The following is a 14,928-nucleotide window of genomic DNA, read 5'->3' as shown; positions in this document are numbered from 1 at the left end:
GCCGTTGGTTGATATCAGTGTCATACAGCAGGAAATTTGTTAGAAAACATAATCTTTCTACTGACTGTCCAAATCAGGGGCAGGGGCGAATTTACTAGTGAGCTGCCCTGAGTTTTAGCCTAGGGCAGCCCACAAGAAATTTTTTTTTATAATATAAATTTGTTAATTTTTTAGTAATAGTCCACCCTTAATTTAGTCCAATCCACCTTCAATTTTGCCCAGTCCAACCCATCTCACTTGACTGGATCCACCCCCAGTCCAAATTGAACATTGTAGCTAGGGACCAATTTTTAATCAGAAATGTATGTGTTCCCACAAATATATGTACATACATGAGGAGAACCGAGCTTGACAAATCTACAAACATCAAATGAATGACAATCTTTTCTACAGCTATGCGGGCAATCAATCCTCCTAAAGACAGAAAGCATATTACAACCTGGTTTAGCTAGGAGAACACCAGGCTCATCCTTTAAATCCCTTTTATTCAGATTACTAAAGCAACAAGATGCTCCGCAAGAGAGGTATTTGAGCAGAACAAGAACCAATGTGAAGGACATTGAGACATCAATTTTGAATGACTTTGCAAGGATATCATCAATAATGGCAGTAACAAAGCAACAATAGGAACATTAATACAGTTCCAGAATTCACACTGCCAAAGGGAGAGTGCCAAACCCGTTCCATTGTTGTCCTGTCTGAATATAGAAGTCTATTACTCAACTCGGAAAACCTCTTTCAAGGGACCCGGTGAGATGGAGGAGCTCACTCGACTTAGGGTAGCTGAGAGGAGGATTAAACAAAGCCAGCAAGCTGTGAATATGAAACAATCTGGCCTCTGGTGGCTGGGAACTCACCCACACTTGTTCAGACCTTGTAGCATCAGTGCGCAGTTTTCGTTCATATACAAATCCATTCAAACATGCGTTCTTCATAGCTTCAAAAAAAGCAGTAATGGGTACCGCCATCATATGACATCTTCCTCATCAAAGTTTGTCGGTTCAAGTTGTTCAATTCCTTGAGAAATCTTCGTACTGTGTAGACAGAATTAATCCCATGAGGTCTATTTATATTTTCCTTTGGGTTGCTAATGTAAACTACAAATTAGTTATAAGGATTTTATTTTATAAATTCATTTTAACAGTACTCCACAGTTGTTTTTGTCAAAGAATGCAAGATCCCAGAAACAAAGAACAGAGGAGACCTCCCCTCACCTGAGCAGAAAAAGTCAAATCACCAGTAATCGCCACAAGAGCAACTGCCTTCCTTAAAGTGGTGAAACCGATTTGCATCACGAACAATAATCAACCTATGTGTAATGGAAGATACAAATTTACTAAATGTATGACAGTCACCACAAACTCTCAGATTCTTGGTAATCCTAATAGGGGTTCCCTCAGCAGTGCTGATAAGGCCAAACGCAATTGCCAACTTCTCGCTATGAGTGTATAAAATGTCTAGCTTAAGTTCCTCATCCACATCATGCAAAACAAAATTTGTATCAGGGACATAACCAGCCAACTCCAATGTTTTGCCCAACTCTTTCAGCATGTTATATATCTCTTTTGACCGGGCATGAGTCCGGTCTCCTACACCAAATTGATGGATCTTGTTATCCACCTCAATCCAAGTCCAACCATGAATCTTCTTTAATCTTGTGTTTGTCATTTGTTTCCTAATCAATGCCACATCTCCCCACCTACCTGCTTTGGCATAAATATTTGAAAGCAACACATAGTGCCCTGGGTTTCGTGGCTGTAGTTCAAGTAGAGACTTTGCCGCCTTTTCTGCCAGCTTTATATCATTATGAATCCTACACGCCCCAAGCAATGCACCCCACAAGCCCCCATCTTTGTCTACACTCATATCCTCGATCAAATTCAAGGCCTTGTCCAGTCTCCCAGCACGGCCCAAGAGATCAACCATACAAGTATAGTGTTTCACATCCCGTCTCACGGAATAATCTTCCTGCATCATATTGAAAATCCGAAGACCCTCCTCAACCAAACCTGCATGACTACAAGCATACAACAAAGATACAAAGGTGATCCTATTTGGCAATACCCCACTTCTTAACATCAAAGGGAACAAGTCAAGAGCTTCACGGCCTTTTCCATGATACCCATAAGCCGCGATCATTGCACTCCAAGTGATAACATTCTTTTCTCTCATCCTGTCGAAGATCTCCCTAGCAGTATCAAGGCTACCGCACTTAGCATACATATCCATCATCGCTGTACCCAATATGACATCCAATGAAAAATTCCTCCCCCATATATACTCATGAATAAGTCTAGCCTTATGCAAAGCCCCTATTTTTGCACAAGCATTGACAACAGTCACCATGGCAACCTTATCAGGCACAACATCTTCCTCTCTCATCCTGTCAAACAAGACCAAAGACTCAGAAGGATTCCCGCACTCGGCAAATGCACCAATCATGACAGTCCAAGTCACTAGGTCCCTTTTAGGCATTCTATCAAACAGCTGCTGGGCATCTTCAATAGCCTGGCATTTCGCATACATGTCCACCAGCGCAGCCACCACGAAAGAATCTGAGTGCAACCCAAATTTGCAAACAATGTGATGAATCAGTTTCCCCATCTGTAGGCCCATTGTATCCCTGCAAGCCCTAATCACAAATGGCAAGGTGTAGTTATCAGGGCGCTCCCCAGATCGAATATAATCTCTAAATGCCCTAAAACAGTTATCATAATCGCCAGCTTTAGCAAATCCACCGACCATTACACTCCAAGAAACTGGGTCCCTATCCATCATGCCACTAAACAAGGCAAAAGCATCGGCCAAAGCTTTATGCTGAGCATATATATAAAGAAGCTTGTTTGCAACAGCAAGAATATGGAGCATTCCATTGACAGTGATTTGGGCGTGAACTTGTCTGATTTGCACAAGATTTTTACAATTGGGCAGTCCAGAAATGTAGTGTTTTGGGTCTAAAGAGGGTAAAAATTCGGGAAGTGATGTTTCTCCTACAATGTCATTGGTATTTGATAAAGTTCGATGGGGACTTTGAGCTTGAGTTGCGGAATCCACCATGTATGCAGCAGCAGAAGCTGAGAAGAGTCGATGAACTTCATAGTTATAGACGAGAAAGTTACGGTGACTGGATCTAAACATGAAACCTGAGACCAATGTCTATAGACACTGCGTTGTGGCGGTACAGAAAATTGTCTACTAGGAACTAGGAAGGCGCCAGATCTAGACTGCAATGGCTGGCGGGTGTAGGGAAGGATACCATACCATTTTCAAAGGGGAATCCAATATCCTCTTAACCTAGCTGGAGAACTTATTCTAATAATTTTGAGAAATTACGTTATCTATCTACTCCATATAAATAACCCTTTATTGTCCTTGGCCTAAATATAAAAAAAAAAAAATGCATGGAATCACAAAGATGACTTTATTATCAATTTTTAATTAAATATTGAGATTATTCTCTCCTTTATGGTATTCTAAATATTTACACAGTATAGCATAAAAATAAAATCTTAAGTTTGACACATCCATAACACATGAGATAAATGAAAGTAAGATTAATAAAATATAAAAATTATTCACGATTAAAATTAAATAACGAAATCACTAAAAAGTGAGGTGAAACTTGTTTAACAATAGAAGGAAAACGAGCTCAAATTTTGAAGGGAGAAGAAGCTTGAATGTGAATGGTAAAATAAGGAAAATAAAATAAATACTCTAAAAAAATGATAATATTTGTTAATTACAGTGAAGAGAGTAGCTAAAAAAAGGTTAAAATAATCTCTAGAATTAGAGATGGCAAAATGGGCCCGGCCCGACGGGCTGGCCCGTTGGGGCCCGGCCCGGGACCTGGCTAGGGCTAGCAGTTTGCTGGCCCATTTAAGGCCGGGCCGATTTGGCCCGGCGGGCCAAATGGTGGCGGGCCGGGCTGGCCCGCTTGGCCTGTTAATCGCCCACAAAACCCCCCACCCTCAGCCTCGCCTCTCGCCCTCGCCCTAACCCTCTGCCTCGCCCTCGCCCTCACCTTCGTCTCGCCCTTTGTCATCCTCGCCCTCTATCGCCCTCGCCCTCGCCCTCACCCTCGTCTCGCCCTCTGTCATCCTCGCCCTCGCCCGCGCCCCTAGGTCGCCCTCGCCCTTGCCCGCGCCCCTGTCTCGCCCTCGCCCTCGCCCACGCCCCTCGCCCTAGCCCGCGCCTCTTGCTCTCGCCCTCCAAAAATTATGGTATCAAACAAAACAAAACAAAAAAAATTAGGCAGGCCCGTTTGGCCCGTGGCGGGCCGGGCTAGGGCCAATAATCTGCTGGCCCATTTTTAAGCAAGCCGATTTGGCCCAGCCCGCTTGGCCCGCGGGCCACTTGGTGGCGGGCCGGGCCGGCCCGTTTGACATCTCTATCTAGAATAAAAAAAAATGACAAAATTTTAAATTTAAGGATTCTTTTTTTTTTTTTTTTTGTAAATATTGAATACTAGATGAATATTGAATTTGATTCTAATTTTAAACCTAGGGATTATTTATAATATCTTGTTTACTCAATTAAATACACATTCCCTAACAGCAAAACACGTCCCCACGCTACAGTTCAAGCCGACTGCCCGTTTATGGCCCTTCTTGAAAATGTTGCTGTGAAAGTTCACTGTCATAACCAAAATATAAACCCCAGACACAACGTCACTTCCCACAATTGAGTTGAGATAACATCAGACAAAATACAACCCCAAACACAATGTCACTTTCCACAATTCTGTCAGACGCACACCAAAACAGGATGAATATAGTGTGTGTATATATATATATATATATATGCATATCAACCAAAAATATGCATTCAAACAAGATTACCACTACTCACATGCATCTCACACAAAATCTGGCACGGCACAAGGACTAACATTCAAGGTAAAATTAAGTTCCAACATTCCTCATAAAGTTGCAAGAAGTAATAGTTTAGACAAAGGAAATGATGCCAAGGCCAGAGCTATAGATACTGAAGGAAGTGTGATCTTTAGGGTTAATCAAAAATGTTCTTGCATTACATAACAAATGCTTCAAGAAAACATAAATCCTCCTAGTAGTTGAACAACTTTGGAGGAATAATTTGAAGCTTCCCTCATTTTACACCTTGATCCACCTACCATTTAAAAATCCCAAGGGATTATTCAGGCTCCCTGACATGTTACATTTCTGCACTATGAAGTATCCAGAAATATTAGAAGCCCATGAGACCGAGCCATGCTTTTTTGTGTTTTTCAAATACAATAATAAACAATATACATGAAAATACAAATACAAAACAAATCTCATGTGCTGATCTGACCATAAAACTCGTTTCTATCAATTGAGTTGAGCCAGGGGTGACCGTGGTATGACACAAGGCTTTTGTTCTTTTACTTCAAATGATTCATATGAATGGTTTTCTCGAAATTCCTCTAGAAGCGCCTCGATTGGCATGGTTCGAAGAGATTCAATAGTCCCCTTACTTGGAATGTCCAGCTCACTTCTAATTGGTGTTGTACCTGTTGGCTCATAATCCTGGGCATCATTTAAAGCAATCAGCAAATAAATCAAACCACTTTTGATTATGCAAACAGCCAAGGCATTAACATCCTGAAACCCTGATGAGTTTAGGTGATGTGTTATATTTGCAGAATGATCAGGAAGCTTTTTTCTTCTTCTCATAAAATAATATCAGCATTCATATTCTGGTTGTCATCTTTTGTGGTTCACAAATAGACTAACAAGAAGTGGGGAAAGCCAAACATACATCCCTCAAGGAAGACAATCTTCAATTACTGGTAATAAGATAAGCATACCATATATTTCTGCCCAAAGGTATCCGCTGCTTTTTGTTCAATAGAAGCAAGTTGGACCGAGTGATCTTCACGAAGAACTCCAATAGTATCTCCATGATCCTTGACTTCTGCTAAAATACCAGTTACACATCCACGCTCTTGTCCTGATACAACTGAAAACAGTTCCAAAATAAAATGTTACATATAGAAACAACAATTACTATTCATTAATTGCCTTCTGCATAATAAAACTCAAGTTTATTGGAAAATGCAAAGAGATATGCATGTAAATGGAGTATGTTGGCAAAGGTAATACTTTGAAAATGAGTGTTGGAAGGATTATATTAAATATGGAAAAAATATTTACTTGATGATTTCTAGTGGTGGTAATCACTGAAAAAGAGTATAAACATGCGTTAAGCTCCTGCCCCTGCTAGGAACTGATGAGAGTCGAGCATATGCAACCATATCCCAAAAGGGAGGCCATTTCCATTGTTACAAACAGGTAGGGCTAGAACATGATAGAAAAACTTTACAGATGTGACATTGTTTCTCTTGTAAACATAATCCAGTATTTGATACTCGTCGTATAGGCTGCAAACTGCTGGAAAGTATATATTACCTTAACCATCAAAAATATAATACTATCTTCTCTGCACTATATAATAGCAATGAGAAAATACAGCATGCTCTGGTCAATACAACTCTTCATAAATAGATTCAACTGAAGATTGAAAAGTAGCTACTTCACACATCCAACAAGCCATGTAAAGGCATGCTTAGGTACATAATCACATGCCGACATGCAACCCTAAGACCAACCAGAGGTTTTGCTAATAAGTTCTTGTAATCGTCTTAGGCAGCCTATAAGGCTGACCAGCTAGAATTCAATTCTTCAAAAAACAATTAAAAATCAAATTTAAACAAAAAAAGGAACAAAACTAATAAGGGTAGGGTTTAAACAAGTGTAAAAGGTGCAATTCATCAAAAACTTTTATGATAATTTAAATCCTATCTACACAAGGGCATATGGGCACATTACTCGTTAAAGTAAGTGTTCAGTTGTATTAGCAACTCATGGAATTTAAACCTACTCATGCGAAATTAGTCAAAATCCAAACTTCAGGTTCATTCATAAAATAACAGGATCTGTTTGAAACAATTGAAAAGAGTTAAAACATTAACTGCAGCATTCAAACTGCACAAGATATAGACACTCACTATCACAATGCTGAATGAGATCTTCACAATTCCTTGCCACATCGTCTTCAGCAGCAGCCGTTGCAGAAGCAATCTCAGAATCATGTTGCACATTAGTATCAGACACATTCCTGTCACAATGCAGAATTGACTCAATTTGGAACCCATGTGACAGCTTGGAATTTAAAAATTCAGGGAAATACTGTTTAGTGTATAGGCATAAAAAAACAGTTTTTGTTTTGTGCCATAATACACCCAAAAATAATTCCATAGTTTATAACTGGGAAAATATTATATTTTCTCCTATAAAAGGTCATCTTAAAGCCAGGAACAGTTCTGTCAAAGTTAGCCATTACACCAGGGAGAGCCACAAATATTCAAAGCCATAAAATAATGGCATTTTTACATTCTTCTGTTTATTGCAAAAAAGAAAAAATATCTTGAGGGGGGTGTTCAATTAAAAAACTGTTAACTGACCTGACAAGGGCCATCATTGTTGAGACATGTTGACTGCCTCTTTCATTTACCGACTCATGTGTCCTTTTCCAGTGCTGGGAAGCCGTTTCAACAGTGTTTACACTGAAGAAAACAGGTTGAAATAAACAACAGGAGTACTAAGAAAAACAGCAAAACGGCAATAATTGCAGACTTCACTACTCGCTAACCACAGGGAAAATGTGCATGTGCGTGTGTGTGTAAGAGAGAGAGAGAGACAGAGACAGACAGAGAGAGAGAGAGAGGAAACAAGGGCAAAGAAGCCAACCAAAAGAAACATGAGGGAAGGCCAAGATCCAAGCAGTATAGACCCAATAGAATCAGGTCAAAGAACAATGTAATGGAAAATTTCTTACCATTGCTGGAGAAGTAACTCCATGCGGCAATGTTTGGCAGCAGAGAAATCAGCACTGTCTTGTGCATCATTATCTGCTTGCATGGAGAATTCCTGCCATTTTCTTTTCGCATCTGTTGTGATACCCTTCATTGACGAGACATGCTCGTCCAAAAATGTTTTGTTTCCAATAACGGTTTCTTTCAAACCAACAAGCCGTGCATCCACCTGCCAGGATGTGCATTGGTCCTTCCTAAGAAGGAGAATTGACAAGCAATGAGTAAAACCGAAACAAGAAGAGACAGTAAACAAACCAATTCCTTTTGACGACGAATGTGATGAGAGACTAAATTGGTCACATCAGCAATAAGCTTCTCAGCATCTGACTTTGACTGCTCCTGCACATGTAGAGCTTAAATGTCAATGCACTCATTTTAACTCTATAACTAAAATTCTAAATATGTACCTCATAAGCCTTCTGAAATTCTGCAATACTTGTCCTCTGAATTTCATCACTTTGCGTTGCATGACTCTGGAGCTTTCCTAACTCTTCAATAAGTTCATGGAGAAATCCATGAGTGAACTCTGAGATTTTTTTTGAGTGCTCGACACTGACATTAAACCTCTGCACAATTGTAAATGATGAAGAGTGCTAGGAAAGAAAAAGATAAAGACTGTTCAAGTTTTAAATAACAGTAAGATATGCAGCTGAATAAAATCAATAACCAATACAAAAATGCAGAAAATAGTGAAGAACCTTGAAATTTCATTTTAGAACAATTCATCAACCAACCAATGCATGGACCTAAAGAACTATGGAAGTTCATAAGTAACCAGATCTCATACTGCATGCTACATCTTAGAATTTGTATCGTTACAATCATGATGTAAATACTTTCCAGATTAAAATGTAGGGTTAAGTCAAACCTGACGAAGTTCTCTTGTAAAATGTGCCATTTCTCCTTGATGAGTTGATAAAATGCCTCGAAGATCATCAAATATAGAATTTGCTTCAACAGCTTCAGCAGCTAAAAACTGATTGCAGAAAAACCAAACAAATATGCTAGTTTACTATCTATACAATAATGTGAGGATTACAAAGAAGCAAATAAATAAATAAAACTAAAAGGCAAGAAAATTGAAGTTACTGCTACCTACCTGTTCAATTGAATGCACATTAGAAGAAATTGATGCTGAAATCTCTTCTAGACCAGCATTAGAGTTTGCGTTGTGCAAACGAACCACATTTTGCATGGCTTCAATGTGAGAGATATACATTGCCCTTGAGGCAGTCATTTTTTTCTTTAAATCAGTGATAGCCTGTAAGGAATTTTTGCAAGCATCCACATGTGAGCAGGATTTTTTTTTTTTTAAGGGAGGGGGGGGGGAGAGAGATCGAGAGATCTGCCAAAGTTTCAGCATTACCTTGTTTTGAGTTTCCAGAAAAGAATGACAGAGTTTCTCAATGCCGTGGAGGTGTTCATTCTGCCGAGAAATTGATATTGTTACTGTATTACACAGAGAACCCAGTTGCTGCACAAGCTCAGTTTGAAAATTGTTCACAATTGATCTGTTATTAACATTCAGTTTGTCTTCCCTTGCTACAAACAATCACATCAGACAAGCACCAGTCAGAAATATATTCAGGAGCCAGTACTCCAATAGGGATTAACTGATACACATACCAATTTTCATATATAGGGAAGCATTATCCTGCAGAGATTTCTCCAAATCAGATTGCAAAACACATGCTTGATGAGCCAAGGCATTTTCTGTTCCAAATTTTCAAAAAATTGAGACAGAGCAAGCAATGAAATTTCAACACACAACCTCCATTTGAACTAAGATATTTAACAGTATTAAAAATAATAATGATAAAATGAAAAACATAAGTTTTTACACGCACATAAACATTTTATTTTCCTGTCATTCCAAAAAAGGCAGTTCCAGAACATAGCATAAAGGTACCTGCTTTCTTCTGTTCAGAGATAATAAAATCACGCTCCTTAAGGGCATACTGGCATCTTCTTAACTCATCTTCAGTGCTGGACAACATTTTGTTTGTTTGATTCAAGTTTTTCTGCAAAATTTTGAATTACAAGCTCAGCCCTAGAAACAATTCAAATCCAGACATAACCAAATATGATATTACTTGCCTGGGTGGTGTCCAGTTTCATACTTAAATCAGAGCACTTTTGAACCTGAACATCGTATTTACCTTGCAACTCCTCAAGTTGCTGACATGGAAAACAGAAGTACGTCAAGTAAAACAAAAATCACACAATTGGACAACAGAAGAAACTCTATGGCACGTCAAATTTAGTCTGAATTATACTGACCTTCTGATGGGTTTCTATTGTGACTCCCATTTGTTCAATCTGATCAGCCATTGCCTACACATGAAGAAAGAATATAATTATTAAGAAATGACTGTTATAGGAATACCATTTCTGAGAGAACCACTACAAAACAACTATGGAAACAAATATCCAGAATGTCTATTAATCCAAGGTGCATTCAACCCTTGCAACCAGAAAGAGCCATGTTTCTTATCACAGAAATTTATGCCAAACATTCATACAGGCAACAGCACTAGTCTTATTGACCACAAAAAGCCTGAGTCGCATTCTCAAGGTGATTAGTGTTCACTATAAATATTAAAGTAATTTGTAAGACATATCATAGCTCTGCAGAAACACTGGGAAAAATACAAGAAGAAAGGTGACATGCAGTACCTTCCTTTCTGTCTCTTCTTGATGGTATCGTTCCTTTGGTATATAGACACCATTTTTTTCCCGTGCAGCATATACCTCTGGATGATAAGAAGTCAATAAACCACTAAAAAATCCCTAAAAAATATATTCCTGGAAAAGTCAATTGCAGCTAGAATTATCTGTTCACCAACTACAGGAATTCAAAAAGTCAAGTTCTGTACCAGCTTTGAGTCGATCAATTTCACCATAAAGATCTTTTATAAGAGTTGATTTCATCATTTTCTGGTTGACCTACACAATATAAAAGGAAAAAATAGTACAAATTGAGCCTTAAGACAAAAGGGCAAAATTATTTTAGAAGGCCAAAAAAGAAGCACCAAAACATTAAGACCATTAAGATAAATAGCAAATACAAAAATTGCCTACAAGAAAGGCCATATACATTTTGGACCTACCCAGGCAAACTTTTTCATAAACTGCTCACGCATGATATTAGAACAATTAGAAGAAGATATTACAGAATCACTGGCAACATGATTCAAGAAGTTTGAACTTGCTTCCACTAAGATAATTCCTGGACTACTTGCAATATGGCACAAACCTCTAACAATTTTCTACTTACAGATAAAAATATAAAGTAATGTATTTTCCCTTTAAAATAATCTTAATCCAACTAACAAAATGGTATAAAATTGTTTAATGCATTCCAACTCAGAGATAATGCTTGTACTTGATACCATTAAAGTAGTTTAAAAAATTGCAATTTTAATACCAATACCTAGAGGCTACAAGTAATAGGATGCACTGACTTTGAAGTATATAAACCGTTTTGTTTCAATGAGCAAACACATATGTGCACAATTGGAAACCAAGTAACATCCAAAATCAGAAAATGAGTTATGACATACCAATTGAAGTATGATGGAGTTGTCTTATCTTTTTTTTCTGAAGCTTGATAATTTGCATGGTTATTTGATACGTTATACTGAGTACGGAAACACAGATATACATAGAAAATAAAATTGTCATATAATCAGGTAGGGAGCTCCATGAAATAACAGGGGGAAGAGGGGAATGAGAGGAAATATGCTCTAAAGCTGGAGGAGAAAATTATGTGCCAATTTCAACCTCAGGCCTATTCTTGATGTTCTTTGCCCTGTGTGCATAATCCAATGTACTCAAAGTCTCCTCCAGGCAATGGACAGCCGGTGATACTGTAGCAATAATGCATGTTTTTGTTCTTCCACCCAGGGAATCACGGAGAAGACGTGTGAGCTTGCTATCCCTGAATACCAATTTATAATCGTAGTTAGAAATGTAGAAGTGAGAAAAAAATGAAAATTACAAATAAATCAGCAAGAGAACTTGAGAAGTGTAAAATAAATAACCTGTAAGGGACATGCCCAAGATGCTCCACAAGAGCACTAATAACTCGTCCAAGAGTTAGCAAACTTTTGTTTATCTCTCCGGCTTCTCTTGCACGACCCTTGGAAATACAAAATCTCAATTATTTAAGCAAAACGTCCCCATAAATATAAATGACAAATACGTTTAAACAAGAAAAAAAATAACTGGAAAATTAAGATTTTTTTCCTATTTTCAGCATTAAATCGAGGTCATAGAATAGGGTTTCACATGCCCCAACCCTAGGCTGCTGGAAGGGCATAACACCTGTATCACCCAACAGTGGGCTATTCCACTGGCTAACTGGCGTTCACGAACTCAAAAATAAAGATGCAGAACCTAATTTAAACACCAAAATGGGTTAGCTGTTTTTGTTTCTAGATATTTTGGCCTTATTCTCGTCGCACAATGTTCAAGCATTTATGCCAGTGCCTTTTTGTATGTACTTCATACTTTTCAATCAGAAATACCAAATGTCCTTCTCAACTTTTGACGGCGGATGAAATTGCAGAAATACCTCCCTAGCACCAGAACGAGAAATATTTTCTGAACCAGCCAAATCAACCAAGTTCAGCTTGCCGCATTTGATAAGCTCTTCCCCTTCTGGGGTTGCTTCCTTGATGTGGATTGTTATGGAAAAAAGGGAATGTGAACGACTGAAAAAACAAAAAGAAAATGTCATATAGTGAACAAGGTGTTGACTCCATGACAACAAAGGGAACAATTAAAACAACTATGACCTTGATTGTTTATTTAATAGAGTTTCTGCAGTGCGACGCTTTGCAGACCCCCTTTCAAGTAGAGTAAAAATCTCACTAGCACTTGTTACAATTTCCTCCTCTAATCCTCTTACAAGAACACCACCTTTACCATCTTCCATCAGGGGCAACTGTTTTTTCTGCTTCTCCTCCAAAGCAACTCTAGACATCTCTTCAGGGGCAAGCAAGTCAGTGATCTCCTCATTATACAATTCCAAGAAAGTAACTTTGACACTGTACTCTGCATTCTGACTCTCCAGCGTGTCAAATATTTGCTTTACAGCTCTAGGTATGACACCAGCCTCTGGAGGCAACTCTCCATTAGGTCCACTCTGTCGCATAAAAAAGACAAAAAATAAAACTTGGAAATAAATATAAATCAACTTTTAACTTGGACACCAGCCTCTGGAGGCAACTCTCCATTAGGTCCACTCTGTCGCATAAAATAGACAAAAAATCAAACTTGGAAATAAATATAAATCAATTTTTAACTTGAACTAAACAACTTAAACATTACCTTTGACCTCTTACATTCTCCTTCCATTGTGTAAGTTTTTCCTGTACCTGTTTGTCCATAGGCAAAAATGGTACAGTTGAAACCCTCCAAAACTTCATTAACGATTGGAATAATTGCTTGATCATACAGATCTCTTTGCTGAGCTGAAGGACCAAAAACCTACATATACAATAAACTAAACTTAGTGTATAACAATATGATTTATAACTTGGCCATGTCAAGACAGAGCAAATTTCTCAGAATAATATTGTCTATGCTCGCTTGGTAAATTATATTAGTACAAATTTACAGAAAAAAATTTACATTAATACAAAACAGCAAATTGCTGTGAAGAAAGCACTAAATGAGGATGAAAATATTTTTCGATTTTTCTTCTCCATGTGATCATAAATACCACTCCTTTTATTCATGCATGTTAATTCAAAATTATGTGAAACCAAAGATTGAAAACAAGTTACAAATAATAGCTGAAATACAATGCAAAAATATTAACTCTTTGAACTCTGATCTCATTTTTCTCTAGAAATACAATGCAAAAAGCATACTGATAAACTAAGTAGCAGTTCCAAGTCAAATTTAAGACAAAGCATCTCAATGTTGAAGCATAAACTTCCAAAGCTAAATCCCTGGAATGGGCTGCAAAAACACAACTCACAATTGAGTTTGGCTTGAAATTGATACTCAATATATTACATCCTTGGGTCAACATCTTCCCTATGCTGCCAGCTTATAGCTGCTCTTTGAGTTCTAAAACACTTGAAAAATATGTCTATCGTTGCAAATCAAAAAAGCAGTGAGTTATCCTCTCAGTTTATGAAGCTGTTCTCTCGATTTGCGAAGGGTCAGTAGTAATCTAATGGATCTAGCCCGTCACCAAGTCCCGGCAACCAAACAGCAAACCAAAAACAAATTGAGCTCCTACAACAAAACCCTATCAAATCAATTACCGGTGCTAGTCTAGCTATAATTTACCCTAGAGCCTACACGCACCCAACCAGCTAAATCAAGTTTAAATCTCCTTCTCATGTTAAATACCTTGTCGAATATGAAAATCCTATCGATGACCTTCCCGGCAATATTCTGAGAAACTGCGACCTCTCTCTGGTACTCATTGCAGGTCACCACTTGCGGCGCATTATTCCGCAACTCTTCTTCGCTAAATGGCCTGCAACCAACACATATCGCAAGTTACAGAAACTCACATTCCAACGCAAATACAAAATCATGAAACCACAAAAGGATTATTAGATTGGTAAAAACCCCAATCCCCGCCCGTATCACACAGAGCACCGTCTTATGTTCGAAGATCTGTACCTGCAACGAAGGAGGACCTGAACATTGACGCCTTTCTCTTTCTCGTGGCGACCAGACATCTTCGGAGGGCAATGGGAGAGAGGAGATGGAAAATTGGAAAGAAGTGTGCTGTATTGTTGCAGCCTCTGTATCCAAAGCCTCTCTCGATTTTGATTCTCCGTTGAGTGTAGATTGTGAAATGTGAGCGGGATGGGGACGAGATTTGAAATTTCGGAGCCGGCTCCTCGCTGCTTTGATCCGACGGCTAATATCTCACAATTGTAGATCTGACGGTCTGTTGCCTTGAGATACAATTTGCTGTAAATGTACTAAAATACCCCTGAAACTTAGTTTAATTCTTACTTTATTTCGTATCTTCAAAAGTCAATTTTCATCTTAAAATTATTTGGCCTTTGTTTTTTGTG

The 14,928-nt window shown here is 38.4% G+C and overlaps 2 protein-coding genes across 4 annotated transcripts; both read right to left on the bottom strand.

Annotated features, from left to right (window-relative positions):
* Positions 1–278: 278 nt before the first annotated feature.
* On the bottom strand, positions 279–3,303 carry LOC127789689 (pentatricopeptide repeat-containing protein At2g33760-like). Its single transcript, XM_052318639.1, has 2 exons — positions 1,215–3,303; positions 279–1,034 (listed from the first exon to the last, which is right to left on the bottom strand). Exon 1 carries the CDS (start codon positions 3,136–3,138, stop codon positions 1,234–1,236), a length of 1,905 nt encoding a protein of 634 aa, XP_052174599.1. The 5' UTR covers positions 3,139–3,303; the 3' UTR covers positions 279–1,034; positions 1,215–1,233.
* A 1,621-nt stretch (positions 3,304–4,924) lies between these two features.
* LOC127789533 (kinesin-like protein KIN-5C) lies at positions 4,925–14,736 on the bottom strand. Of its 3 annotated transcripts, none has more exons than XM_052318421.1 (23): positions 14,525–14,736; positions 14,246–14,375; positions 13,211–13,369; positions 12,676–13,025; positions 12,453–12,591; positions 11,920–12,017; positions 11,660–11,816; positions 10,753–10,822; positions 10,553–10,629; positions 10,157–10,210; positions 9,974–10,054; positions 9,786–9,897; positions 9,503–9,589; positions 9,243–9,418; positions 8,976–9,137; positions 8,745–8,852; positions 8,284–8,442; positions 8,132–8,209; positions 7,840–8,045; positions 7,466–7,567; positions 7,010–7,119; positions 5,810–5,961; positions 4,925–5,528 (listed from the first exon to the last, which is right to left on the bottom strand). In XM_052318421.1, exons 1-23 carry the CDS (start codon positions 14,581–14,583, stop codon positions 5,331–5,333), a joined length of 3,024 nt encoding a protein of 1,007 aa, XP_052174381.1. In that variant the 5' UTR covers positions 14,584–14,736; the 3' UTR covers positions 4,925–5,330. The 3 variants fall into 3 exon arrangements, with proteins under 3 accessions (XP_052174381.1, XP_052174382.1, XP_052174380.1); XM_052318420.1 differs by having other exon boundaries at positions 4,926–5,528; positions 8,132–8,215; positions 14,525–14,733; XM_052318422.1 differs by lacking the exons at positions 14,246–14,375; positions 14,525–14,736 and having other exon boundaries at positions 8,132–8,215; positions 12,676–13,126; positions 13,211–13,350.
* Positions 14,737–14,928: the final 192 nt, after the last annotated feature.

The sequence above is a fragment of the Diospyros lotus genome, chromosome 14, assembly GCF_014633365.1.
Source record: "Diospyros lotus cultivar Yz01 chromosome 14, ASM1463336v1, whole genome shotgun sequence".
Lineage (NCBI taxonomy): Eukaryota > Viridiplantae > Streptophyta > Magnoliopsida > Ericales > Ebenaceae > Diospyros > Diospyros lotus.
This window is presented reverse-complemented; position numbering and strand designations above follow the sequence as displayed.

Bases quoted from the DNA above. Each gene is read 5' to 3' on its own strand.
- LOC127789689 (XM_052318639.1), bottom strand. From the start codon at position 3,138: ATGTTTAGATCCAGTCACCGTAACTTTCTCGTCTATAACTATGAAGTT.
- LOC127789533 (XM_052318420.1), bottom strand. From the start codon at position 14,583: ATGTCTGGTCGCCACGAGAAAGAGAAAGGCGTCAATGTTCAGGTCCTC. The intron at 10,630-10,752 runs GTACAGAACTTG...CTTATCATCCAG, and splicing joins AATTGATCGACTCAAAGCTG to AGGTATATGCTGCACGGGAA. The intron at 9,419-9,502 runs GTATGTGTATCA...GATTGTTTGTAG, and splicing joins TTCCCTATATATGAAAATTG to CAAGGGAAGACAAACTGAAT.